The 27462-nt window shown below is 38.1% G+C and overlaps 2 protein-coding genes and 1 non-coding gene across 3 annotated transcripts; 1 reads left to right on the top strand and 2 right to left on the bottom strand.

The window, feature by feature from the left end:
- Positions 1 to 4812: 4812 nt before the first annotated feature.
- mmachc (metabolism of cobalamin associated C) lies at positions 4813 to 7840 on the top strand. Its single transcript, XM_052587021.1, has 4 exons — positions 4813 to 4971; positions 5232 to 5429; positions 5681 to 5833; positions 7139 to 7840. Exons 1-4 carry the CDS (start codon positions 4882 to 4884, stop codon positions 7496 to 7498), a joined length of 801 nt encoding a protein of 266 aa, XP_052442981.1. The 5' UTR covers positions 4813 to 4881; the 3' UTR covers positions 7499 to 7840.
- Positions 7841 to 11196: 3356 nt separating this feature from the next.
- Positions 11197 to 27311, bottom strand: LOC127984358 (protein THEMIS-like). The gene is made up of 6 exons (XM_052587002.1): positions 26867 to 27311; positions 26095 to 26232; positions 24139 to 24600; positions 21894 to 22951; positions 13855 to 13975; positions 11197 to 12309 (listed from the first exon to the last, which is right to left on the bottom strand). The coding sequence occupies exons 1-6, from the start codon at positions 26955 to 26957 to the stop codon at positions 12197 to 12199; spliced, it is 1983 nt and encodes a 660-aa protein (XP_052442962.1). The 5' UTR covers positions 26958 to 27311; the 3' UTR covers positions 11197 to 12196.
- On the bottom strand, positions 12965 to 13046 carry trnas-cga (transfer RNA serine (anticodon CGA)). The gene has a single exon. It is a non-coding gene; the product is annotated as a tRNA-Ser (tRNA).
- Positions 27312 to 27462: the final 151 nt, after the last annotated feature.

Below are 27462 nucleotides of genomic sequence, written 5' to 3'. Positions count from 1 at the left end.
TTTTTCCCCCAAGACCTGTTGCTTTCTGCGTTTCCACCGCAGTGTAAAGTACCGGGAAGATTAGGCAGACAGATTGGTGATGTAGGTCTGCGCGCGTTTCTCAATACAAAGTACGCTGATTTTGGATGTGCATCCTCTTCAGTAGTTCAGACTTTGTGCATTCGTCTTGGCAGTGTGATGTCCGTGATGACGCAAGTCCGGTAAATCTGTAAACAGCAGTGTACTTGATAACTTCAGTCAGCTGACCATGGCTACTGCAATTTTCCTCTCTGTATATTTACAATAAAACAAAATCGGATATCAAATACCACTGCCTCCTTTTGTTTTCAGGGATATGTGTATATACCTATATACAACCATAACAATAAAACAAAATATTATATAAATTTGCCTTTTTTATTTTCATTTTAACATATGGATAAATTGAATACAGACCAAAGATAACCTATTAGATTTACTGAATTATATTTTATGTTTAACCACTAAAGAGACATCAGAGCCAGCGGCACACATCAGAAGATCTAGCCGAGCTGAGGCTGCTTCTCGGTGGATACATGATCACTGATCTCTCGCTGATTGCGTGGAGCTGACCGTCTCTGAGATGGCGAAAATAGGCGCTGTCTTTATAAATAAACCACAGATTTGAGTTTTAAACAACTACATTCTCGCCTGAAATACTTTTAAAATTACATTTCATGACACAATAACAGTAATATTTTGAAAATGATCCGAATAAATGCTGCATGAACTCAACCAATCAGGATGTTTAGCGCCCAAGTCCCGCCCCCGAAAGTTCCGGAACTTTGAAAAAGTACCACCTCGCAGCAGGGACTTTCTGAGGGGCATTAGTCTAAGATATATTAAGTTGTCTCTAACATATTGGGTTAGGCTGATGGGAAGTATCAATGATCCAGCAATTTCAGTTCTTAATGATTGCTGAGAGTATCACATATAATCAAAAGGGTTTGGCTGGAACATTAACAGTATAGCAGAACAATACAGAATTAAATAATTTAGATATAGTCCTTCACTGGTTTTAAGTGCGGTTCCCCCATGGTTTCTTCCATCACCAGAGGTTAAGAGTGAATTACTGAAAGAAAAGAAAGAGTATCCAAATGAACAAAGTTTTGCATCAAATTGCCAGAGACATTTAAAAACATAATTCTATGAATATTTTAAAATATATACTGATGGATCAAAAGATCCACAAAATGGGCATCATGGTATTGGGATATATGTCCCAGAATTTAACCAAAGAGGGTGGTATAGACTAAATTATTTTTTATCTGTATACTCTATTGAAATGACTGGGTTAATAACAGCCCTCAGGTGGATTAAAGAGGTTAAGACATTGAGTAATGTAATCTGTACAGATTCCATGGCAGCTTTACATAGTCTAAATACAGGTCACTCTTCAAGGGAAAATTTAATCATTTAAATTAAATATTTGTTATTACAACTCAAGAACCTTGGAATCAGTATTCAGTTTTGTTGGGTTCCAGCTCATATAGGCATCAAAGGTAATGAGGAGGCAGTTATTATTGCAAAAAAAAAAAAAAAAAAAGAATGTTGGAAAACAAATATATAGGAATTGATGTTCCAATGGGTAAGGGTGAAGCCAAATCCATAATCAAATCAGTAATTGTACAAAAATGGCAAAAGGAATGGGAGGCAGAATTTAATGCAAGACATTACCATAAATCTCAGAAGAATGTGACAGGGAATAGGGTTACTTCACAGAGTCTAAACAGAGGGGAAGAAGTGGTCTATACCAGACTTAGACTAGGACATACAGGACTAAACACCACTTTACATATAGTAGGAAAGGGTAATGGTTTATGCATAGTGTGCCAATACAGAGAAGATGTTAATCATGTACTTTTTACTTGTGAGAAGTATAATGATAATAGAATAATCTGGCAGGAAATGGAAGGGGAGAACTCTATTCATGAAATTCTGGAATAAAAGGGCATGACAAGGGAGAGACTTAAAGCTTTATTTATTTATCTTAATAATACTGGTTTAATGAAAAGAGTATAATTGGCCAACCCCACACATTTTTTAAAATGTATGACAGAAATGAAGTCAATCTTGTTCATAATAAGGGAAGCTGGTAATGCTGTTTTTGATTTAATACACTGGAGCTTGACACCAAATAAAGGTTGGGTTTTCACTTTCAACCAAAATTTGACTTCTGAGCCATGTAAATCCACAACTAGTGTGATGGGAAGCTTTATTAGAATTCCAGAGGATAATTTTCTAAGGTTGTTATCAATACACATTTTTAGAATGTTTTTAGAGAATGTTATTCTACCTATTAGCAGAAGCTTCTGGGAACTAAAATAAAACATGCCACTGAAAACATTCCCAAGAACAGGTGGGTAGCCTATCTACAGAAAGCTTGAAATGTATTCTTAAAAACGAACTGATTTAAGTCAAAAACAATCAGCCTACTCTCCCATTATGTAGGCTACTGTAAGTGTTTTTTTTACCCAAATGTTTTAATTCATAACAAATAAACGAATCAAAGACATAAAACTATTTTTGTTTAATAATGCAACATTCTGGTTATGTGAAACATACCTTAAAAAAAAACTCTTTTGATTAATGAAAATTTGTTTTCCATATCAAGTTGAGGAAAAAACAAAAATGGAATCATTCAATGTTGACTCAAAATATATGGAATCATCTACCAAAAGATACAGTTAGTACTTTGTTTCCACCATAAATATTCAATCGGATTGAGATCTGAACTGTTTGCTAGCCATGCCATTGAGTTGATATGCATTTCCGGAAGAAAAGCTTTAATACTCTTTGCTCTGTGGCAAGATGCATTATCACCATCATCACCAAACTTCTTTTCTATTGATGGAATGAAAAATTGTCCAAAATATTTATGTACACTTGTGCATTGACTCCTGAGGTAAGGATTGCCATTTCCCCTCGTCCTTTACCTGAAATGCAGACCCATTATCCTAAATGAGTTGGGAAATTTGGTTGCTTTCTTCAGGCGGTCATCTTTATACATTTCATTAGAATAGCACCAGTCAAACATTCCAGCATCATCTCCCTGCAATGCAGATTTATCACTTATATCCAATCATCCACACTCCATAACTGCTTCTCTTTAGCCTACTGTAGGCCTACCTTGTTTTCCTCTTTTTAGGAGTAAATGCTGGTTTTCGTTTGGCTTTTCTATATTTATATCCCATTACATTCAGCTGGTTTCTTACAGTTTTGTCAAATCTGTTTCTGCTGATTTGTTTTTCATTTGTTTAGTAGTGCATTTTCTATTTCCAAAGCAAATTGCTTTGAGTTTTCTACCCTGACGCTTTGAGGTCTTCCTCAGTCACCCTGTATGTTTTCCTTTTTACATTTGTCGTATCCATTAATAATACCTTGTCTGAATATTATAAAGTACCATGTGGGGTTCCTCAGGGATCAGTTTTAGGACCACTACTTTTTAATCTATATATGTTACCTCTTGGTCAACTCATCAGGAGGCATGGTATCTCTTTTCATAGTTATGCAGATGACACACAGTTGTATGTAGCTGTGTCTCCAGATAACCCTGTACAAATTGATTCCCTAGTAAATTGCATTAAAGACATAAATGATTGGATGTCACAGAACTTCTTACAACTTAACCAAGATAAAACAGAAGTTTTGCTTATTGGATCAAAAACGCAGAGAGAGAAATTGATCCCTAAACTAAATGTACTCGGAATAAACCCAAGCCAAGTGGTAAAAAACGTAGGAGTTGTCTTTGATTATGATTTTAATTTTAAAGCTCATGTACGCAATATTACTAAAACAGCATTTTATCATCTAAAGAACATTGCTAAAGTAAGATCATTTCTCTCTCTGAGCAATACAGAAAAATTAATGCATGCATTTATTACTAGCAGACTTGACTATTGTAATGCCCTTCTTACAGGTCTACCAAAGAATACAATTAACCAATTACAATTAATCCAAAACACTGCTGCTCGAACATTGACAAAAGTCAAAAAAAGAGATCATATTACACCAGTATTAAAGTCATTACACTGGTTACCTATTAGATTTCGAATTGATTTTTAAATTTTTTTATTAGTTTATAAGGCATTGCACGGACTTGCTCCAGACTATCTTTCAAATATGATTACAGTATATGAACCGAGAAGGACTCTAAGATCTTCAGATTCTTTTCTTTTAAATGTATCTTATAGTAGAACTAAAAAATTTGGTAATGCTGCTTTTAGCCGTTATGCTCCTCACCTCTGGAACAATCTTCCAGAGAACATAAGATGTGCTGAAAACATTAATAGCTTTAAATCTAAATTTAAAACATATCTTTTTAGTCAGGCCTTCCTATAGAATCTTATGAAATCTTTTTATAGTGTGCTTTGCTTTGTTGTAATGATGTATTTTTATTTATTTCTATTCATATTTTGATTTTTTTAAAATTCAATTTTATCTTAATGGGTCTATCTATTTTACTTTTTAATTATTATTTTAATTTTACTAATTGCTGTTTCTATTGTTTCCTTGTCAAGCACTTTGAATTGCATTAACTTGGTTAGAAAAGTGCTTTATAAATAAAGTGCTATAAAAATAAAATTAGCTTGCTTGCTTTTGTAACCTTTCCATTTTTTTTATACTTGCATCCCTAAAAATACAAGGCAACAGTCAAAGCAATGTTTTTTTTTTTTTTTTTTTTTTTTTTTTTTTTACAGTTCAACGTGCTTTTTCGTTTCAAACGACATTTGTCATTATTTTACTTCCATAACTGTGGGATTTTTTTCCCCTTGCACTAACAGAGAGCGACGCTTCACCCTCCGCTCCAGCGGGCGGCGGAAATGCGTCATTAACCCCAGAATCATTAGAAGCAGCAGCAATATGGCGATCTCCAGTGAACGCGTGGAGGATCTCATAGGAACCTTCCGTGAGTCGTTAAAAGCTCAAGGTTTTGAAATTTATCCTTTTAAGGTAATATTTCCGACTCCACTAGCATAATACAAACACAAAATCTAAATAATGAAAGCACTCGATGTCTTCATATTGCAGTGGTGCATATATGTATCCTGTTAGTTCTGTCCACGTGAAACTGTAGTTCTGTTCATAAGCCGTCAAAATCACCAGTGCACTGACAGATGATCAATGTGAAACAGTTTAGACCTCATAAACACGCGTGCTTGTGTACAGAGCTCTGGATGTGTGCACTAGTGTTAGCGTGTGTTTTGTTGCAGGTGGGCTGGTACAATGCAGTGGTGTCTGGAGCTCATCAGTTGTCTCACCCAGCAGACTCTCTGGCTCTGGTGCTCCTGAGCACACCGTCCATGTTTGAGCGTTCCTTCCTGCCCTTCTTACAGAGCCAGCGCTGTGAGGCTGTCAGAGACCCCATCGATCAGTGCACCGCTCACACAGTCTCTTCTTCTGTCTCGCTGGTGTGCTGCAAGAGCTAACAATAATTCTCTAATTCACATTCTCTACCTTGTGATTTATTAACCATACCTGGCCCAACTTTAAACCTACCACTTAAAATAATGCAGAAACAGTAATTATTGTTGTAGTGTAAGAATAATTGCGCTATATTGAGTTAGTTTTAACTGTATCCCTTCTAACCACAGTTTTCTACTTTGGTGTCATAACATGAATGCATTATCCAATCATTTTATTCTCTGTTTTTTGTATTCAGTGTTTTCCAGATCAGTCTGTGGATGTCAGTTATGATTATGAGATGCTGCCCACCAGAAGACCCAAGTTTCTTGCTCAGACGGCGGCCCACGTATCAGGAGCAGCATATTACTACCAGAAATCAGATATCCCCAATCCACTGTGGGGTGATCGGGTCAGTGCTGACAGACTCTTGAACTAATTAACTGTGATTAATCAGACAACAAAATGATTTCACAGGCTTATGGTAACTGCTGGCAATGTCTTTTCAGTGATTTGCTTGTCTTTAACAGTATTGTCTGTGAACTGTAAATATTGTTTATATACAATTCATTGAATGTGACAATTGATTAGATGCCGTTTGTGTGGATAGACTCGTAACATAATATACAGCATGAGCATATATTAAAGTCTGAAGCATAAACACAGGTCCTGCATATTTAAACTGCCTAGAAATGGTCTTAAATCAGAGCAGATCTTACATTCATAGTCAGTGCATACACACACAAAAATGGTCTCCAATACAAACATTTTTAAATCGAGGTACATTCACTTGATATGTATAATAAAGATATGAAGTCTTGTTTTCTGAGAAAGTGAACAAAATGAATTAAGTTTGCTCAAAACATGAACAAATATCCAAGTACGGATTAACCCCCCCCCCCCTTTCTCATTGAATTAATATGCTTTTTTGGAGCCCATTGGAAGATACTTGTTCTTGTTTTTTTTCAGAATATTTGACTGATTTTGATGCTTTTAAACATAAAACAATGCCACTGAACAATAATTTACCTGAGAATAATCAGTGTGTGTCCATATCAGCAGTCAGCCTGAAAAAAATACTATAAAGAGGAGCTTTCTGCTAAATGTATGTGCTATAATATTGCATATCATGCAGACAACAGGTTAAGTAAAACTTTGAATAAGAGAATGCAAGGAGCTAAAGATAAAATTCAACACCACCTACACTGTAATTGCATTTGACTATATATTCAAATAGAAAAGTTATTTTTAAATTGTAATACTATTTCACAATATTACTGCTTTTACAGTTAAAATAGAGACTTCATGTAAAATAAAATACAGAACAAATTCTGTATATTTTTTTCTAGGTTCATTGTTCATTAATTTCTGTGAGCTGCTGTATCTAAATACAGCAATTATCTGGCAACATAATAGCATGCATACATTAGTCAGAATCTAACATACTTTAACAGGTTATCATATGGCAAGTATGATCTAAAAAAATTATGGAGAAGTCTAGACATTTGAGAATGTGTAGGAAACTTTAGTTTAACCCAGCACAATGTTGCACTATGTATATATGGTCTAGAAATATATCATACAAACCTATTTGTGTTAAACTTGCCAAACTCCAGCCATACTGCTCGTTCTAACTTTGTCTTTTCTAATGTAAAGATGTTGTTTGGTGTCAGCAAGTATGTTGTATTTTAAATCTCTTTATCCTTTTTCTGCACAGAAGATGTTTGGAGTTTGTATACACCCCAGGCTGGGGGGCTGGTTTGCTATACGAGCGCTGCTGGTTTTTAAGGATGTGCAAGTGGGAGAAGAACTTCAGCAGAAAGATCCTCCAGACTGTGTGAGTTCACAGGAGGACAGGATTGAACTGCTGGAGCGCTTTAACTTGCGCTGGCGAGACTGGAGCTACAGAGACATCATTCCCACAGAGGAGAGCTACTCCCCTCAACAGAGAGAGTATTTCCTGACTCCTCCAGGACAGCGGGGGGCGCTGCTGAGACAGTGGGGATATCTCACTCAATCTGACACTGAGAAGCAGAGCTCCACAAACAAACATTCTCCCAAAGATGAACCCTGTTGACTCAATTTGATTTACATAAAATGTATTGAGAAACTGTGAACATGATATTTCACATTCTACTCGGGTCTCGCTGTAACTGATGTCACTACAGAGAACATGGTGTCACTACTGTAAATACATATTTCATTTTAATTTATTAAAAGAGGTAATTAGAGGCAAGTACTTTATCAATGAAAAGTACACCCTTCAGCTTTCAAGGACCTTTGACATCTCTCTTTTCATTATTTTAATCATTTGATTAATTTATTGTTTGATTTATCAGGTTTTATAACAAAAACACTTAATCAGAAACACTTGGTTTTGGTTCATTCTTGCTTATTCTCAGTAAATAAGTAAATAACATCTTTCTGGTGTGTGTGTGTGTGTGTGTGTGTGTATATATATATATATATATATATATATATATATATATATATATATATATATATATATATATATATATAGCATCTCAAAAATTAGAATAGCATGAAAAAGTTATTTTTTCTATAAATTATTTCCAAAAGTGAAACTTTCATATATTCTAGGTTTATTATATGTAAAACATTTCAAAAGTTTTTTTTTTTTTGTAACAATATACATCTTTGCTATCACTTCTTAACTATTTAACACATCCTTGTTTTAATTTTTTCAGGAGTACTGAAATTCATTATCTAGTGAGAATATTAATCTCTAGCTTTACTGTAGAATAATACATTTTCAAAGTTTTAAACAAAGATTATTGCAGTGTTTTAAGTCCTACTTAAGGTTTAATTGAAATGTTTCTTTGTTTAAATTTTTTTTTTTCAGCGTACAGCTGTTAAAAAGCAGTGGAATCAGAACTTCATAATTGTAAAAACATTTACAATATGTGCACCTTGTGCATATTTAGTGTTTTCTGCAATAATAATCTTTAAAAACTTTTTTTTTTCACTCCACACCAAAAATACAATTAATCAATCACTTACCCCCATGTTGTTCCAAACCTGTAAAAGCTCTGTACGTCTTCGGAACACAATTTTGGATGAAAACCAGGAGGCTTGTGACTGTCCCATAGACTGCCGAGTAACTTACACTGTCAAGGTCCAGAAAAGTATGAAAGTAGTTGTCAGAGTAGTCAATCTGTCATCAGTGGTTCAAACATAATGTTGTGAAGTGACGAGAATACTTTTTTTACATGAAGAAAACAAAAATAATGACTTTATTCAACAATTTCGCTCTGACCCTCGAGACTGCGCTCTACTCCCCCCCCCCCCCCCCTTCCCTCCGGGGGGGACCGCTCACGGGCACCTGCGGGAACCTGGGGGTAGGACAGACGAGGCGAGAGAAAAGGAGATGGAAGGAGGAGCGACAGGGACGAGAGAATTCCGGTTCCCAGACGCACTGCTGCTCGGCCCTCCACCGGCTGGGTGATCTCCTCCGCGGTGCCCGGCGGTGGCACTGGACGGCCCTCGGCGGACGGCACGACACGGCGACGGCTCCTCCGATTTTGGGCAGCGGCAGGAGTCCCCCGTTCCCTGCCCCTCCGGATTCCGTCACGGAGGCGGCAGGCTCCGGCCCCCTGGCGAACGGCGCCGACTCCTCCGCTCCCTCACGGACGGCAGCCGCCCCTCCATATCGTGGGCGGCCGGCAGCGAGCTCGCCCGTCCCCGGCAACTCGCTCCAGCCCACCGCCTCGAGCGTCCATGGCGGAACATACTTCGCCTGCTCGAGGGCACCACGGATTCACCACAGCGTGAGGGATCTTCAGCAGCGCGTCCCTCCTTCTCCCGGGTTTCGGCACCACTGTAACGATATTTGAACTCCATATACATCGGGAAGAAGGAGGCGGGAACCGGCGGACAATCAAAACATTTTAATAATCAAAAATAAACAAAACAGCGCGTCAGCCCCTCACGGCGACTGACGCGCACAAATAAAAAGCAAACACATAAATTAATGTCCCAGGCCTGGTCCTCTCTCGTTCTTCACGGTCGTCACTCCAGTTTTATATCCTTCCATCTCCTACTTGGGACTCGATACTGGCGGTGGGGCGCAGGTGTAGGTCATCTCCAATCACTACACCTGGCCTCACTCCTCGTTCCCACGCCTCTCGGCCCCGCCCCACTCGCCACAGTCCTAATTAACTGAATTCACCCTATATTTGTTCCATCAGCAGATGCTTTCTTCCCCCAAAGTTAACTCAAGAAGACAGCTTTTGTAGCAAACATTGCAGACAAAATAAAAGTGTCAAGTGTCAAGCAACGAGCAATTATCATGCATACACATGGAATATTTGTACAGACACCACAAGACCATGTCGACACGTAAAAAAAAAAAAAAAAAAAAAAAAAACCTTTAAAATAAATCCAAATTAGTCACAGCATTTATACATAGTGGGCTCCAAAGGTCTCAATAACAAATCAATATATTTTTGACATAAAATGAATACTAGATTCATCAGTCTCTCTAATATCTAGATCACTGACAGGACATCAGCAAATTTGTGATACTGACCATGTTTACTTTGTGCAAAAAGTTTTTCAAACTAGTTCAAGCTCATATTTTTAAATTAAACAAAGGGGTTGTTTTCTCACCATTGCTCTTTCCTGTGTTCCTCGGTAGTCTTTGTAGCACATCAGAAACTCTGACGACTCTGATTTCAGCAAGAAGTGCAAGATCCTGGGACTGCTGCGGGCAGCAGAAGAGGCGTCTCTACAAACCGCCTCCCCAGTGAAAGGTCTGTGTATATATATATATATATATATATATATATATATATATATATATATATATATATATATATATATATATATATATACACACTTAATAAAGCATTAAAACTGTTTCTCCATGACATTTCCTTTAGCCAAATATGTGTGGATATTCTTCGAGTTTGAGTTTGGCAGGTGCCTTATGTTGTAATCAAACAGGTTTTACATCTTGAACTGTGTGTTTTAGGCAGAAGCTGTGCTCCTCTCCTCTCATTTCCACGCCATTTTTAGATGTTCCAATGAACATCTCAAGCTTCACTGGAATAATAAAATCTGACTGTGCCTACAAAGATGTTGATTTAAATGTTTAATTTTTTTGTACCATCCTACATGCATTTGTGGCTCAGTACATTGATGGATTAATAAAAAAGTGAACGGTGATCAGAGTAGATTGCGCAATGTACAGTTTTGCTGGGAAATAATTTCACATGATTTCATTATGTTGCACAAAGAGCTTCTAGGTTTGCTTGTAGTAAGAACTATTGTAAATGAACATCTTTGCACAATTGTATAGGTATTACCAGGGTAATAAATGTTTTTATTTTTATTTTGTCAAGTGACTGTTTGCAATATTAACAAATATAGATGAAAACACCCAGTCTCAGTCCAGATTATTTAGATTTTTAGTATGTATTAATTTGGAAACATTGTTCCCTCATAAATCTCTGGCGGAATGCTAGGTGTTCTCCTCAGGCTGGGGAGAAAGGTCAAGGCCTTCTTCACGACCTCTTTCTTGACCCCAAGTTCCCTGGTACCTGATGGCAATCCTGAGATGACCACCAACTATTAACAATCTTTAATAAATATAAAAACCAGTTTCTAGTAAATAAGAGCTGTTTACAGTGAACACCTTATTCATACAGACGTTTGCTGTGTGCACAACACTGCTGCATCCCGGATGTTTTACCATGACAGCCAGTGCAAACATATAGAATTTTATCTTTAAGAAATACAAACAGAAAATAAAAATCAAACATGGATCCTTATCGTTTATTCAAAGTAAACCAGACAAAATGCAAAATGAAAAAAAAAAAATATATGTTTCTTTCTACATAAAAAATATAAAAATACACCCACTTTTAACAGTATATAGCCAGACTGTACAAAAAAAACTGCCTTTATATATATATACTTAAGTTGACAAAAAAGACGCATCATTACTCAAAAGCAGCTGTCACTGTAGCCGTTCACTTTTAAAAGTTATTAATATATACATCTAAAATGAGCCATTAAATAAACAGGGTATAAAAGTGTTACCCCAGTGATAGCTTTTTGTACATTTTTTGAAGAGTGCATGATCCATAAGCCATTTTCACCAAATATAGCTGCAGCCTGGAGAAATACAGGGCTTTATGCAGGAAACCTATCAATGCTTATCTGCTGAGGCTTAGCAATAGAAAAAAAAAAAACATTTCTAAAATCTTTGTCATCATTATAGCATTTTTGTCCAATGCCAATAAAATTTGAATACAATTTGAATTCCTGTCACAACCCATGTTGACAAGGTGGTGGGTTAAACTTTATTTTAAGGTTACGTGAAACATGTACCTACTGTTATAATAACAATTAATTATGCATATTTGCATGCAAGTAACCCTAATCCTAACTCAAACCATACAGTAAGTTCATATACTTAATTAATTTACCTTAGTACTTAAATGTTTAATTACACTATAACAAGGACACCATAAAATAAAGTGTAACCGACTGGTTGTATTTCATAAAAACAATTGTAATACAGTAACACTATTCTCCTACAGGACTAATAAGAACCTAATAAATTATTTGTATTCCAGCTGATTTACAGTCATGTAAAGTTATGTGATTATCAAATAGACTTTGTCCATGTCAGTCTCATCATGTGAAATTAAAGTAAGCAGTTTTGGAACACAGCCATAGTGAACTTCATAGTATACGCTTCATCTTGTTTTCACTTGGTTTTCCTTTGCCTGTGTTAATGGTTTGTTAATTAACTCCTTATGCTATCAAGCTGAGCTTCATCAATATATTCATAATCATGCACATCATCGCCATCATGTTTTGTGATGGATACGCTGTCCAGACTTCGGCCCTTGGCAAGCTCTGAGGGGGAAACAAACACCCACTCAAAATTTAGATAAGGACATAAGGACACACAAGCTTTAAAACACATCCTGTTAAAGGTGAAGTGTGAACTTTTTTTCCCAAATACCTTCTCATGTCAAGCCTAATATATAGAGCTAATTATACATAAGCAGTTAGTGGGTTGATTTCCTTGAAAGTGGATATTGCTCTGGCAGTACAGCTGATTAAACAACAGAGTCATGGAGCAAGTGTTAAGGGGCCTCATTTATAAAACATGCAGAGGCACAAATTTGATCTTAAAGGGTACATCGGAAGTTGAAATGATTCTTTAGGGTCTTAATGAAAAGTCTATAACATGCTTTGGTTACATTTTCTCTAAGTTAGTGTAAACACACAATTTTTACACTGTCAAAAACAGCTCCTTTCAGAGCAACCTGTTTTGATGCATGTTTCTTTACATTTACATTTATTCATTTAGCTGACGCTTTTATCCAAAGCGACTTACAATTGCTATATATGTCAGAGGTCGCACGCCTCTGGAGCAACTAGGGGTTAAGTGTCTTGCTCAGGGACACATTGGTGTCTCACAGTGGATTCGAGCCCGGGTCTCTCCGACCAATGGCATGCGTCTTATCCACTGCGCCATCACCACCCCAAAAGGCAGTGTAGGAACCATAGTCGGCAGGGTTTGAACCTGCGCGGGGAGACCCCAATGGATTTCGAGTCCAACGCCTTAACCTCTCAACCACGACTACATTCACGACTACATTCTTTAAATGCTAATGAGCTCTGCTCTCTTCTGTGGGTGACAAGCAGTAGTTTAACTTTAGCCACTAAACTTGCTAAGTAGCACATTATTAGGAAAGGTGATTTGCAAATATTCATAAAAAAATAAAATAATAATAATAATAATCGCTCCTTCTGTTGGTTTAGCTGGATCATTAATGATTTGCGCGAACATAAACGCATTTAGGTAGATCGGGGGTGCATTCCCTTCAGAAACACATGTAATCCACTGCGTCTTCAGTGGCTCAGATGTCGGGAGTAAATGACGACTGCTATGTTCATTATTATATACAACAACAGAACACCTCAATGTTCCGGTCTCGATACGATGGTGGAGTGATGACAAACCAGTCTCAATCAACAATCGTAGGAGGGACCTGGGTCCATCTGACATCACACAGACAAGAAACTGAGAATGGCTTGAATTGAAAAAGGGGATATTATTTTTAGAGATTAAATAAAAAAAAAAAAACACTATGCTGATTTTTATCATTAAAGGGTGATAAACAACATAACATAAAAGTGAATTTTGCATCCGATGACTCCTTTAAAGTGTGTGTACACTAAAATCCACATCAATGGTCATATTTATATATATAAAATAGACACATTTGAGAAATGATCTTAGAACCAATTTAGCACAGTTTTAACCTATTTGAATAGGTTAGGTTGAATAGGTTTTTGCATTTTCAGTTTATGTTAGTGATGCTGAAATTACACACTTCACATTTAACATGCTGATAAACACTGAAGAGAGGTGTAGCAAAATGTACCTACCTTTCAGCAGGGTAGGTCTTGGCAAAATGACTGGACTTATGGGAATCTTTCTGTCATTTCCATTTTTTGAATCACTGCATTGAATGAAGTTATCTTGTTTAAAAGGTTCAAAACAAAGACCCTGTGACAGGGATGACAGAACATTGTGAAATTACACAGTGCATATAATAAGTGAATAAAAAAAGTTCCAATCTTATCAACAACTATACTATGTATAGTTATATATAATCAACATCAACACCTCTTGAGGAAATCATCTCCTTTAAATTAATTCAACTATGATGTCAACACATTCAAAATGTTTTTTTGTAATATTATATTAGGTCTGTGTCATGTTATGTGATGTAAGCATTATAGAAGCATATACTGTATATGTAAATGCTACATTAATAAGGCACAAATGTAACAATTCGGCTTTTTACCATTTTTAACCATAAATACCTGTTATGTCTTTCTACATGACTTACAATGTACTATAACTTAACAATAACATCCCCTTACAATGTCTGTGGGGTTGGCCTGTAAAGTATTATATTGATTGAACAGTTGAGATTTTATTGCATTGTCTAAGTAAAATAATCCACTAGGCGGCGCCTACAACAGTTTTATAAACATTCTGTATAATACAGAAAATAAAATGAATGAAATGTGGATTTAAAATGCAGATCTGCAAGCATATTTAGCTTGTTTCACATGTATAGGTCTCAGAATATATTCTGATAGTCATTACTGAATTTTCACATTTTGTTTCTTTTACACTTTCAGATTCAGATGTTCAAATTATTTCTAACATAATGCAATGTTCTTTATTTAAGAGCATTCCTAAGTACAGACTGAAATACATTGTTTTGTAGCAAAGCTTTTGATGATGAACTCCAGCTTTACCAGGCGACATGAACACTACCGGTAGATATATACTATACACAGATCATTTCTGCAATGTCTTGACATTTTTTTTTACAAGTATTTCTGGATCGTGCATTGGGCCATTGTCTTGCCAAAAACTAAAAAATAAAAACCTTTTGATTCTTAAATGCAGATCTCTGGCTTCTTGTTCACTTATGATGAATACACTCCTTAAAGCGGTCATATGATTTGATTTCAAATTTTCCTTTCTCTTTGGAGTGTTACAAGCTCTTGGTACATGAAAAAGATCTGTAAATTTGCAAAGACTAAAGTCTCAAATCCAAAGAGATATTCTTTATCAAAGTTAAAGGCCATGTTGCAGGTTAACCACCACTGTCGATTAATCGGTACATAAATGTATATCATTTTTAAAAAGTCTCAAAAATGGTCTTAAAGACCAGTTTTTTATGTTTTTGGTATTAGCGTTTTTTTTTTAAATGCAATTTGGTGATGACGTCACATTGGAGAGAAGTGGAGGAAAGGTAGCCTCAGCCTAGTATGATGCAGCGTTCCAGGCAACCCGTAACCTGTGTTTTTCCAACCTTAAACCCATGAAAGTGCACTGGAACGGCAATCAAACCCGTGACTTCCCACCCTTGAACTTGTAACTAGATCACTGTACTCCGAGATCCGACGTCACAGCACGCGAAACAACGATGACAGCCCCTACGGATAATACTGCCTATGCCTATGTTAGGACAATGTAACGTTGCAATAAAAACTGGGATGAGGAAGAGGTGGCAAGAGCCAACATGTATGATGGCCCGCAGCCATGTAATTTCAAACCTGCCAGACGTGAAGAGGGCAAATGTGGAATTGCCAAGAACTGATGACCGTCAAAGTCAATTAAATGCATGGTCCGAGGAGAATGAGTGGAGAGTTGAAGTGTCCTGGTGAGTTGCTATCATTTAGCAATGCAGCAATGAGCACTGGAGCTAGTCTACGTCAGCAGTGCACAATAACGACACACACACACACACATATATATACATATATTCACAGAGTGAAAAAACAACGTTTTCTTTATATCTAGTGGCAGTGATCATGACGTTAGTTCAGATAAGTACTGGTAACCTTTGTCATAGTGTCGTAGTACTGGTAAACTTTGTCATCTAGAAATAGAAAGCATCATGCTAGCTATATGGGTGTTTCTAAGCGTTTATCTCTTCCGGTGAAAATGTTGCAATCGTAGCCACGTGTCTGTCACTGTGTTTGGCAGGTGCTTGTGTGGGTGGTGCCATCCCATGGAAACTGCGTTGGGAAGCTTGAGCTGTAGGGAAGTGAGTCCGTTTGGGTCTGTCTGTCTATCTTGGCAAAAGACCAAGATGGCGGCGCGAACACATCGCGAGGCTCAGCGTCTCTCCAGTTTTATTCCTGCTCATCTCGGGTCTGTTCATACTGAACAGCTTTGCTTTAACATCATACACTCGACAGGAGCTTTTGGATATCGGTGAGGACTTTACCAGCAGTTTTATCACCAATCTTCGACTCATCCCTGAGATCGCTAGAACACCCGAGGCTTCGCACTCTACCCGGCCGGGCGGAAGTGCTCGTAGGCGGCGTCGAGATTGTAAACAAAGGCGGGGGAAGCGCGGAGGTCTAAGAGCTAAGCTAAAGCTAACACCGCTCCGGCTCTCTTTACCCAGCATTTTCCTCGCTAATGTGTGGTCACTGGTGAACAAAATGGATGAGTTACGACTCCGCATCACCCACAGTAAGAGACTTCTGGACTGCAATGTCATGGTTTTCACAGAAACATGGCTACACAGCGACGTACCCAACAATGCTATTGAGCTAGCCGGACGCTACACACTCCGGGCAGATAGAACGGCAGATGACTCCGGCAAGACAAGAGGTGGTGGATTGTGCATTTATGTCAACAAAGCTTGGTGTACGAACACTGTCATTGTTGGGAGACACTGCTCAGCTAACCTAGAGTTTCTTATGGTTAAATGTAGACCTTTTTATCTGCCACGGGAGTTCACTTCCACCATAATAACTGCAGTCTATATTCCACCGGATGCTAATGCCAAAGCTTGCTTTGAACGAACTTCATGCAGCCATTAGCAAACAACAGACTGCTCACCCGGAGGCTGCTTTTATTGTCGCGGGTGATTTTAATCACTGCAAATTAAAAACAGTACTCCCCAAATTTCACCAGCATGTTTCCTGCCACACCAGAGGAGACAAAACTTTGGATCATGTTTATACAAACATTAATGGAGCTTACATCGCGAGCCCCCTCCCCCACCTCGGACAGTCTGATCACCTTTCTTTGTTTCTCACCCCTAAGTATTCACCCCTCATCAACCGTGTGAAGCCATCAGTGAGGACCATCAAAGTGTGGCCAACTGGAGCAGACTCTTTACTTCAAGACAGGTTTCAACACACTGACTGGAGTATGTTTGCTTCACAGGCTGCCTGTGGCTCTCACACGGACATTGATACCTACACCTCCTCTGTACTGGATCACATCAACTCCAACATTGACAGTGTAACAACAGAAAAACAGATAACAACATACCCTAATCAGAAGCCATGGATGAACAAGGAGGTGCGACTTCTGCTGAAAGCCCGCAACACTGCCTTCAGGTCAGACGACGTTCAGGCCTACAGTAAATCCAGGGCTAACCTGAAAAGGGGCATCAAAAAGGCCAAGTACTGCTACAAGCTGAAGGTAGAGGAACACTTTTCCAAATCTGACCCCCGATGCATGTGGCAGGGCAACCAGATCATCAGTGACTACAAGTCAAGCAACTCCACTCCAACGGTCACGGACGTCTCCTTCCTTAACGAGCTAAATGACTTTTATGCTCGCTTCAACAGCGACAGCAAGGAGACGGCCACCAAAATCTCAGCCTCTTCAGACCACCAACCTCTCAAACTCACCTCCACAGATGTCCACACTGCACTGAGCCAGATCAACGCACGTAAGGCTGCTGGACCGGATGGCATTCCTGGACGTGTGCTTAGGGCATGTGCAGACCAGCTTGCAGGGGTCTTCACAGACATTTTCAACCTGTCCCTCACCCAAGCAACTGTGCCAACATGTTTTAAGTCCACATCCATTGTGCCAGTACCGAAACACTTCTCCCCAACGTGCCTCAATGACTATCGCCCCGTAGCACTCACACCCATCATTATGAAGTGCTTCGAGCAACTGGTCCTAGCACACCTCAAAGACTGCCTCTCACCCACACTGGACCCACACCAATTTGCCTACCGCAGAAATAGGAGCACAGAGGATGCAGTACGCACAATGCTGCACTCTGCACTCACACACCTGGACCATAACAACACGTATGTTAGGATGTTGTTTGTTGACTTCAGTTCAGCATTTAACACCGTCATTCCCTCCAAGCTGACCACAAAACTTGGAGACCTGGACATTAACACCTCCCTCTGCAACTGGATTATGGACTTTCTGACCAACAGGCATGTTCGGTCAGGCCACACCCACTCCACCACCATCACACTTAACACCGGCGTACCACAGGGCTGTGTGCTGACCCCATTCCTCTACTCCCTTTACACCCACGACTGCAAGCCTGTGCATGGATCCAACTCCATCATTAAGTTTGCAGATGACACCACGGTGATTGGCCTCATCATTGACAACGATGAGACTGCCTACAGAGAACAGATACAGCACCTGGCCACATGGTGCGCTGACAATAACCTGCTCCTTAACACCAATAAGACCAAGGAGCTCATTGTGGACTTCAGGAAGAAGAAAGGAAGCACGCATGACCCCATCCACATTAACGGGATGGTTGTTGAACGTGTCTCCAGCTTCAAGTTCCTGGGAACCACCGTCTCGGAGGAACTGTCCTGGGCCACAAACACCTCAAGCCTGGTCAAGAAGGTTCACCAGCGCCAGGACACTTCAGGACACTGAAGAAGAACCAGCTGTCTTCAACCATCCTGGTGAACTTTTACCGGTGTGCGATTGAGAGCATCCTGACCAGTTGCATCACAGTCTGGTATGGGAACTGCTCAGTGGCTGACCGCAAGGCACTGCAGAGGGTGGTGAAAACTGCCCAACGCATCACAGGGACACCACTTCCTACTCTTGAGGACATCCAGAGGAAACGCGGTCTGCGTCGAGCTCGCAGCATTCTCAAGGACTCCTCTCACCCTGACCACAAACTGTTTAACCTCCTCCCCTCCGGGAGGCGCTTTAGGAGCCTCCGGACAAGGACCACAAGATTCAGGAACAGCTTTTTCCCCAAAGCTGTCTCCTTGCTGAACTCTTCCCTCTGACACCCCTCAACACCCCCCACACCACACATAGACTCCTCCCCCTCTTCAACACTCTGATTTATTTATTTATTCACAACAAGCAAAAAGTAACTGGTTATTACTTGCACTACTGCCTGTTCATCCAGGAACACTGTATAATCCATTTGCACACTGAAATATTTTTTCTATGCACTTTACTGTCCATTGCAATACTGTAAATTATGTTCATAGTTCTGCCTATAGTGTACATACACTTTTACATAGCCCATCTGTATAGTATGTTCATAGTACACCTATCTGTATATCGTGCTTATTGTATTTAATATCTGTAAATTATGTCCATAATACTTACCTGTATAGTTATTGTACATATTATAGACCTTTATTCTGTTCTTACTGCTTATTGCACTTCTGGTTAGATGCTAACTGCATTTCGTTGCCTTGTACCTACATGTGCAGTGACAATAAAGTTGAATCTAATCTAATCGAATCTATCTATCTATCTATCTATCTATCTATCTATCTATCTATCTATCTATCTATCTATCTATCTATCTATCTGTCTATCTATCTATCTATCTATCTATCTATCTATCTATCTATCTATCTATCTATGTATTTATCTATTTATCTTTAATTAGCGCTATCTGAATACTCTTGTCTACCACTTGTCTCTCTAGTCACTCTCAATGCTCTCAAGGCGAGCTTTGGTATATTCTCTCCCCAAAATGACGTAATACAATGCATTGTGGGGGAAAGGAGAATCGTTGCAAACCGCTGTAAGATAGTACCTACTTTTTCATATTATATTACATTTTGTGATACCCAACAACATAAAATACAATGGATAACAGTTTAAATGTTTATTACCAACAAGAAAATTGCACAAATTCGTTGAAAAATTAACCCTGCAACATGGCCTTTAAGATTCGGCCACACCCCCCTAAAACACCTCGTGTAAACGCCCCCACATCTCTATGTGGAAATATTTGCGTAATTCTGCCCAAATGTTCAAGCAATGAAAGAAGGCGTGGTTTCAGTAACTGGAGTTAGTGTTGAAGCAGCCATATCAGAGAGATGTGTGTGTATCTAGGAGAAAACAAAAGCACTTTACTTAGACTTCCGAAACTAGATGCATTTAGAAATCTTTAAGATTACTTCCAACGGAACAGCAACGCCTTTTATGGACGACTATTTCGTGAACCTAGGAGAGGAGGTCATTCTGACAATCTGTCTCTTCTGAATCAGCTACTGTAAGTATGATTTGTTATTAGTTTATGCATTTGCTTTTGACTGTTCAAATGCTGAGTTTTGCGTGCATGTGTGCGTGTGTGTGCGCACGTGTGTGAGAGAGAGAGATGTTCACACAGTGTTGTCAGCTGTCTTAACCGTCCGTGTCTTGTGTACTGCAAACACATACGAGCTTCATCACTGTGTCTGTTATACCACTCTGTTCTCCTTTCAGGCTTGGACTGATGATAAAACAAAGGACATTATTAACTGTCTTACATTTATTTTGAAAGATGAAGCTCGCAATTATGGAAAGGGGCATTACATTTCCGGCTTGAGGTGTTTGACCAATCACAATGCATTGGATCAGTTGGCCAATCAGAGCAGACTGCGCTTGTCAGAAGGAGGAACTTTGTAAAAAATTATACATTTGAGAAAGGCGGGGCATAGAGGACCTACAATAATGTACAGTATTTGAAAAATAATGTGTTTTTTAACATTAAAGCATGTCAACATATTGATGATCTTTAAAAAAGCATCAAGACCCCTTTAAGCATGTGTTATTCTATTCTGTGTTACATAAGTATTAAATATGGAAACAACATATCCTTTGCATCTCTGTGTGAAATAAAATTGCTAAATAATATCTCCATTCTCTCAAAATCTAAAACACGATACTAGTGTATTTATTTATTATGCATCTTCAGTTTTGCTTTCTGAGGTAGTCACACAAAGCTGAAAACCATATCACATGATGTTATTAGTATAATTGATTATTACTTAATGTAGGTCTATCTCAGAATTATCTCAATGTGGGTGTCTTGGGCAACTACAGTAATAATAAGTATAAAAATAATAATAAAGAATTGCATTTTTATTTTATTTTATAAAATATTATCCACCATTCAATATCCATGTATTTTCTAACTGCATGGGCAGATTTTTCTATCTTCTATTTCTACCAATTATATTATATTATATTATATTATATTATATTATATTATATTATATTATATTATATTATATTATATTATATTATATTATATTTTTTAAACAAATCTCATTTTTATATACAATTTTGCTTATCAAGTAAATTGATCTTGTTTTAAGGATTTTTAAACTAATTGTAAATGTAGGACGTGGAAGAGCTGCTGATGGGTCACAAGAATGTTCTGGGAAAAATGTTTATAGGTATAAAACTCTGTTATTTATTGCGTGTTAATGATTCTTATTATTCAGTATTTTCGTTGTATGCAAGTGATATGGAGTAGCACATGAAAGCTCTTTTCTGCTCTGATCTGTCACATATTAGGGGTTAAACGGATCGCATTTGATAGGGTCTCGTCCGTACGTCTATACTGTTCAGCACGCACGTAATTCACCGATTCATTTGCCAATTTACGTTCAAGCTATTTTAAATCACAAGAATAAGAAATTAAAGAGAGCTCACTTTGATTCTCATGAGCTGTTCTCGCACATAATCAAAGAGTATAGCGAAAAGTATTAACACAGGCTTTAGGATTACGGTTTGGCTTCAGGTTACTTGCATGTAATAATGCTTATAAAAACTTTTTAAACAAATTTATTGTTATTATAATGGTAAGGACATTTAACGTGTAACAAGGACACCTTAAAATAAAGTGTTACCAAATACAGTTTACCTGTGGAGAGCAGCTGGAGCCTTCACTGTTTGCGCTCTCTGATCTGGATGATAGCTTCTTGGGAGGTCGAGGTGGAGGGTCTTTGGGTTTTTTTGGAGGTCGTGGAGGGGGTGTGATGGTAGTAAAGGCATACCTCCTGAGTGTGTAGTAACAGTCCTCTGAGATTTCCTCTATGACTGAATTCCCACTACATACTGGACTCTGGCCTTCCCAGCGCTGCTTTATGTTGAGGATCAAGTCTGTGCGATTGACTGGCACCTCCCTGATCTCTGACAGCTCAGTGTTTGAAATAAGGAGGCAAGGGTCAGAGATCTCCTCCTCAATGTGCAGACCGGGAACACCAGCCAAAACATCCACCTTCAATGAGAGGTCTCGCACAGACACTTTGACGTTGAAGGGCAGCGGGAACCATCGGCATATTTCCGCAATGGTGTATTGACGCTTGTCTTTAACCAGCTCCATGAATCCCCCCTCCAAACACATGGGGAGGCGCACAAGCTCCTTCGTCTCTGTCCCTGTAACTTTCAGACAATGAAATGCATCAGCTGCCCTCTTGGTTCCATTGTGTGAAAGCGCACAGCTTTTGCCTTTGTTTACTATAAACTCATCTCCAGCACTTACAGAAGCTAGCCCGTTATACACAGACTCAAAGTCCCTGGTGGCCACCACGTGTATCTGTTCAGTTTCGCTGCGTGCGCGCTCCAGATCATAGGCGGTGGGGAACTGGCGCGGCCGCCGCTTTAAGCGTCCATTGTAGGACTCCGGAATAAGAAAGTGTCTCGTTGATTCACGACCCATTTCCGAGGCCAGTATTCGTTTTGTATAGAAAGCATTATGAATGATCACCTGATTGGAATTGAAAAGCATTTCCAGCTCTGGAGAAAGCTTGAAATGTCTTTCACTTGACAACTTCGCCACCACAGGAAAAAGTTCTGGAGGACTCTTGAAAACATCCATAAGAGAAAGAGGCTGCACAAAGGAGTCACAATCAAACTGCTCAGTGACATCCACCACCTCCACATCCAAATTTGATGGGATGAGCAGAATTTTCTCACTGACTGTGGGAAGAAAGGGTCCAAGTTTAAAAGAGGAAAAACTTTTAGCAATGGGCTTTATCCATGTGACGTGAGGAGAACAGATTTATTATTATTTTTTATTTTAATTAATCTTCAATGTCTGTATCACACAGAAAAACAATTAACAGTCCTAAAACTCTGTCATTTTTAAATCTGGTATTTTATTAACAATAATTAATTCTTTAATAATCATCAACTAACAGTGAGCAATTTATTTATTAATCTCTCAAGACCAGATAATTTTTTTTTTTTTTTGCATGTCTTTACAATGTATGGAGCATTAAAAGTAATGTAAAAATATATATTTATTCAAGGTTTTTTTTCCATAAGTTATCCTATGACCTTGGTAGAGGACATCGGGACTCAATATATAAAAAATAAATACAAAATAAAAAGCCATGAATGAACATGCATAGACAAAAACATACATTTTTAGTTTTCAACATTTTTTTTAACAAAACTTTTATAAAACTTTAAATTAAAATTATGAGAAAATGTATTCTCAACTATGTTATAACAGAATGATTCAATATACAATTTTTCTTTCTGCAAAATGTGTGTAAAATGACCATAAATGTGTTTTCTCATTATGCACAATGTATCTATAAACTAAATCTAATTTTAGTCTTAACATCTTTGCCAAAAAAAAAAAAAAAAAAGGAAATAACTTAATTCAAAGGGGTAAACAAATGTATTTTTTTCTCATACTACTGACAAATATATATTTTTTAATTTTAATTTCGGTAACACTTCATTGTAGGGAACAGTTCTCTCTATTAATTAGTTGTTTATTAGCATAACTATTATTAACATATTTGCTCATTTTTAGTACTTCAAAAGCACATATTCTGCATGACCATATTCCCCGTCCTTAATTCTATCCAGTACCTAAACTTTTACTATTAATAAGCAGCAAATTAGGTGTTTACCGAGGCAAAAGTAAGTAAATGGTTTGTTAATATCAAAAACTATGACTTTTTTAATTATATTTTTCTTAATATATTTAGAACGCTTTGGTTCTATTTCAGGATGTTCAGATATTTTTTCAGGAAAACAAGACAAAAATGATAGATTAAGAAAATGATTGGCTGTCACGTGTTGTCTATAAAACGGTTATACAATATTTGTGTACACACCTAGAAGAGGAATGAAACTAGTGTCATACTCACGTCGTGTAACAGCCTTCAGTTCATACACAGGAGTCAGCTTCAGCTCTCCAAATACATTCTCCAGCAAATTTGTGAATAAGAAGTCCTTTTTGGGCAGAGTTTTGACCTCGGTTACAGTCCTCTTTCTGCCTTTGGAGATTTTCCACTCCGCTATCTCTCTCAGGGTGTAAAACTGGTCGTCCTGGCACTCTGTGAAGTGGCCTTGCTGGGAGAAGCGCAGGCTGAAGCAGATCTTGGGCTCTCTGTGCAGAAGCTCACACTGCACACATCCACCGCTGAGCTCACGGGTGACGGCAGTGATTCTGAAGCTGTCTCCCTCCCGTATGACGCCCTGTGCCAGCTGAATCTCTGAACCGCTGAGGAACACCGGCTGGGACAGTCTGTGGGAGCTGATCTTCACTGAGTCAGCTATCTCTTGTATGCTTTGGTACGGCTGACTGTCAGCCAGTAGTTTGAACAATCCTGTCACATAGAGCACAAAGCCATTGTTAAGTCACTACAAGGAACAAAAGACAGCAAAGAGAATGTTGGAAATAAATAAAAAAATACAAACACAGAAATGTTTTTTTTAGTAAATCATTAACAGAGTATTATACCACTAATATTTTGGATGAAGCATCAGTCATAGTCTTGTAAGACATGACCAGTGGAAACGAAAAACGGCTCTGACCTCTGTCCGCTATATCTGACTTATCAAAGTGAAGATGGAGCTTATTGTTCTTAAGCCACCCCAGCAATATCACTTCAACATTCGGCTAAGTTTGTCATGGAAAACCCTATCTAGGACAACCTTATGGTTGTGAGGAGCAGCTGAACGTCACAGATCATAAAGACAGACGGATCTGGTAACGTAGCAGTGAGTTTGCTCAAATTCTCTCTTTGCATATTAGTTGCTGTTCACATCAGGTTCAAGACAATGATATTTGAGTCACATTTAAGTTTAGGGATTAATTCTCATTTTTAACCAGTGACTAACTATGACTTTTTCCTCTGTAAAATCATACTTTGCTGCTTATTAACGGTAAGGTAGTGGTTACGTTTAGCTATGCGGTGGATTAGGGGATCAAAAACAAAAAAAGCTAATGCAGAATCAGGCATTATTATGTGCTTTATAATTGCTAATAAACAGCCACTTTGCTGGTAACATCACAAAATCACTTTTCTGAAACATCATTGTTCTTCACTAGTGAAACAATCTTCTCTGAGTCCCTTGCGACTTAAGAAACAGGATGATTTTAGCATGAATACTTTCACTTTAACCTACACTGATAACATCACTATCATACATACGAACCAGTCTTGTGAGGTTAGGTGCAAATAGAAGTTATAAGTCACTGTGTACAAATAAAAAGAATGAATATATGCAAAACTATTTTGTAGTGGAATTAATTTAATGCCACAAAACTGGCATGATCAGAGGCAACAGATTATCTTATAATTATTTGTATTATATAACATTTATTAAACATGCAAAATTATCATGGACGAGCAGAATACGAGATCTGCGACACGACTTCCTTCATTTGCATCTTTTGGACACACAACGAATGAACAAACTGTAAAGCCGACATCCTACACAACTGTAGCAAGTAACATGTAACATACGCGCGCATACTTCAAAATAGGATTTTTGTTGTTATTCCTCTGTTTTACAGTATGTATGTGCAATTATTTAATAGATGTGAGCTTTTCTAAATTATATATTTTTTATATTAAATTTTAAATGTTTTAAATTAAACATTTAATCTTTGTTTATCATTACCAAAACAAAATCAATAAATTTAAAAACAAAATAAAACAAATGCATGAATAAATGTTCAACTGAAGACACAGAGATGAACCGTAGATTTCTAAAAAGACTGATCACATTTAGCTATTTTCCGTTGATTTAAACAGATGCATTTCACTTGGTAATCAAAGACACAGATAGTTAGTTGATATATTTAACTCTGGTACCTGGGTATTCCACAGGGATCTCAATCTCAGTGTTGCTGGAGGTCTGAGCTGTGAATCTGCTGATGGTGATATCAATGATTTTCAACAAATCTCCTGTTGAAAGAGAGCACTCTCTTCCAAACATCTCATACACACAGCCTGCAAAAGAATTGTATAAGCATTGTTTAAATGCATTACAAACCGTTCAGTATTGTGTATCAGTTGCAGTAAAACTATTTCTGCACAAGCACTGGAGTGTTATTGTGAGAAGATAAATGACATCACAAAAGACATATTACAGCCTTAAAGGAACTAGAAATAGATCACAAAGAAGTGGGTTTCCGCTTGGCATCATGTGGTTTGAAAATGAATTTAACTTTGTTTCTTCAACTGATCATTTCAGTACTTTTCTTGCTAGTAAGAGTTACCACTTAAATTTAAAAAAAAAAAGATTCATTTATGACATGTGTGAAATGTGTGAAAGTTGCTATTGGTTCGTATGTAAAAAAAAAAAAAAAAAAAAGTGTCTGTCTTCAAAGCTTCAACACAAACTGAGGAACAGTATTATGCTGCCTATTTCGAGCTTTATAAAAAAATACAATTTAAAAATTCATCAAGCTTATAAATTATCAGCATTAATTTTTCTCCATTTCCACATGTTGTTTCTCTGCGGCAAACTGTTTCTCACCTACACCAATAAGTGGACTCAAGCGCTTCTAGGTTTTAAATAGTTGGAAATGCGTAATTGCAGACCGTGAAGATCAGATGATTTCTGAGCATGTAATACTCTTACCTTGATAATATATTCCTGACTGGATCTGAAGCACTCTGGGGAACATCTTAGGATCCAGAAACTGCGTGAATTCATGCAGGGTCGTAGCCATCTTCTGCTGCGCTTATACCAGGAGATGTTTTTAAAGCTCTGGAAGGGCTGAGAGATGAGGCTCTGTACCTTGGGAATCCATAAAACGTCCCATAAGGGGGTTAGCGGAGGGCTAGATGTCAGATTAACTCCCAGGATGCTCTTTGGCCTCTCCAGACGCCCCTTGAGCTCAGCAGTGCAGACGGAGAACGTGACTGTGAGGCATCCTGCGCAGCACAGGAGGACAGGAAGCCGAGTACAGCTCGAAGACCACAACTCAACGCATTGTTAAGCAAAGCTGCACCGGGTCTCTGCAAAAATACTATGATATACACAGATCCCACATCCTCTGCCTGACTTCATGACATCAGGGCCAAATGTGAGTCAAAACAACAGGGATCCAAATCATCACTGACTCATTTTTACAGTAATATTGTATGGCATTTCTTGTTTCAAAGCTGGGAAACCACCGCAAAATTTCCAATAAACCCACATTTTACCAACAATTCGTGCCAAATGGGAGGAAA

This window comes from Carassius gibelio, chromosome B20, assembly GCF_023724105.1.
Source record: "Carassius gibelio isolate Cgi1373 ecotype wild population from Czech Republic chromosome B20, carGib1.2-hapl.c, whole genome shotgun sequence".
NCBI classification, from domain to species: domain Eukaryota; kingdom Metazoa; phylum Chordata; class Actinopteri; order Cypriniformes; family Cyprinidae; genus Carassius; species Carassius gibelio.
Note: the sequence above shows the minus strand (reverse complement) of the source record. Positions and strands in the feature narration are given on the sequence as shown.

What these genes read in the sequence shown, in the direction of transcription:
- mmachc (XM_052587021.1), top strand. Translation starts at nt 4,882, where the DNA reads ATGGCGATCTCCAGTGAACGCGTGGAGGATCTCATAGGAACCTTCCGT. An exon ending in TTGAAATTTATCCTTTTAAG is followed by an intron (nt 4,972 to 5,231) that starts GTAATATTTCCG and finishes GTTTTGTTGCAG; the next exon opens with GTGGGCTGGTACAATGCAGT. An exon ending in TCTCTTCTTCTGTCTCGCTG is followed by an intron (nt 5,430 to 5,680) that starts GTGTGCTGCAAG and finishes TTTTGTATTCAG; the next exon opens with TGTTTTCCAGATCAGTCTGT.
- LOC127984358 (XM_052587002.1), bottom strand. Translation starts at nt 26,957, where the DNA reads ATGGCTACGACCCTGCATGAATTCACGCAGTTTCTGGATCCTAAGATG. An exon ending in GTCAGGAATATATTATCAAG is followed by an intron (nt 26,233 to 26,866) that starts GTAAGAGTATTA and finishes ATTCTTTTGCAG; the next exon opens with GCTGTGTGTATGAGATGTTT. An exon ending in GCTCCAGCTGCTCTCCACAG is followed by an intron (nt 13,976 to 21,893) that starts GTAAACTGTATT and finishes TCCCTGTCACAG; the next exon opens with GGTCTTTGTTTTGAACCTTT.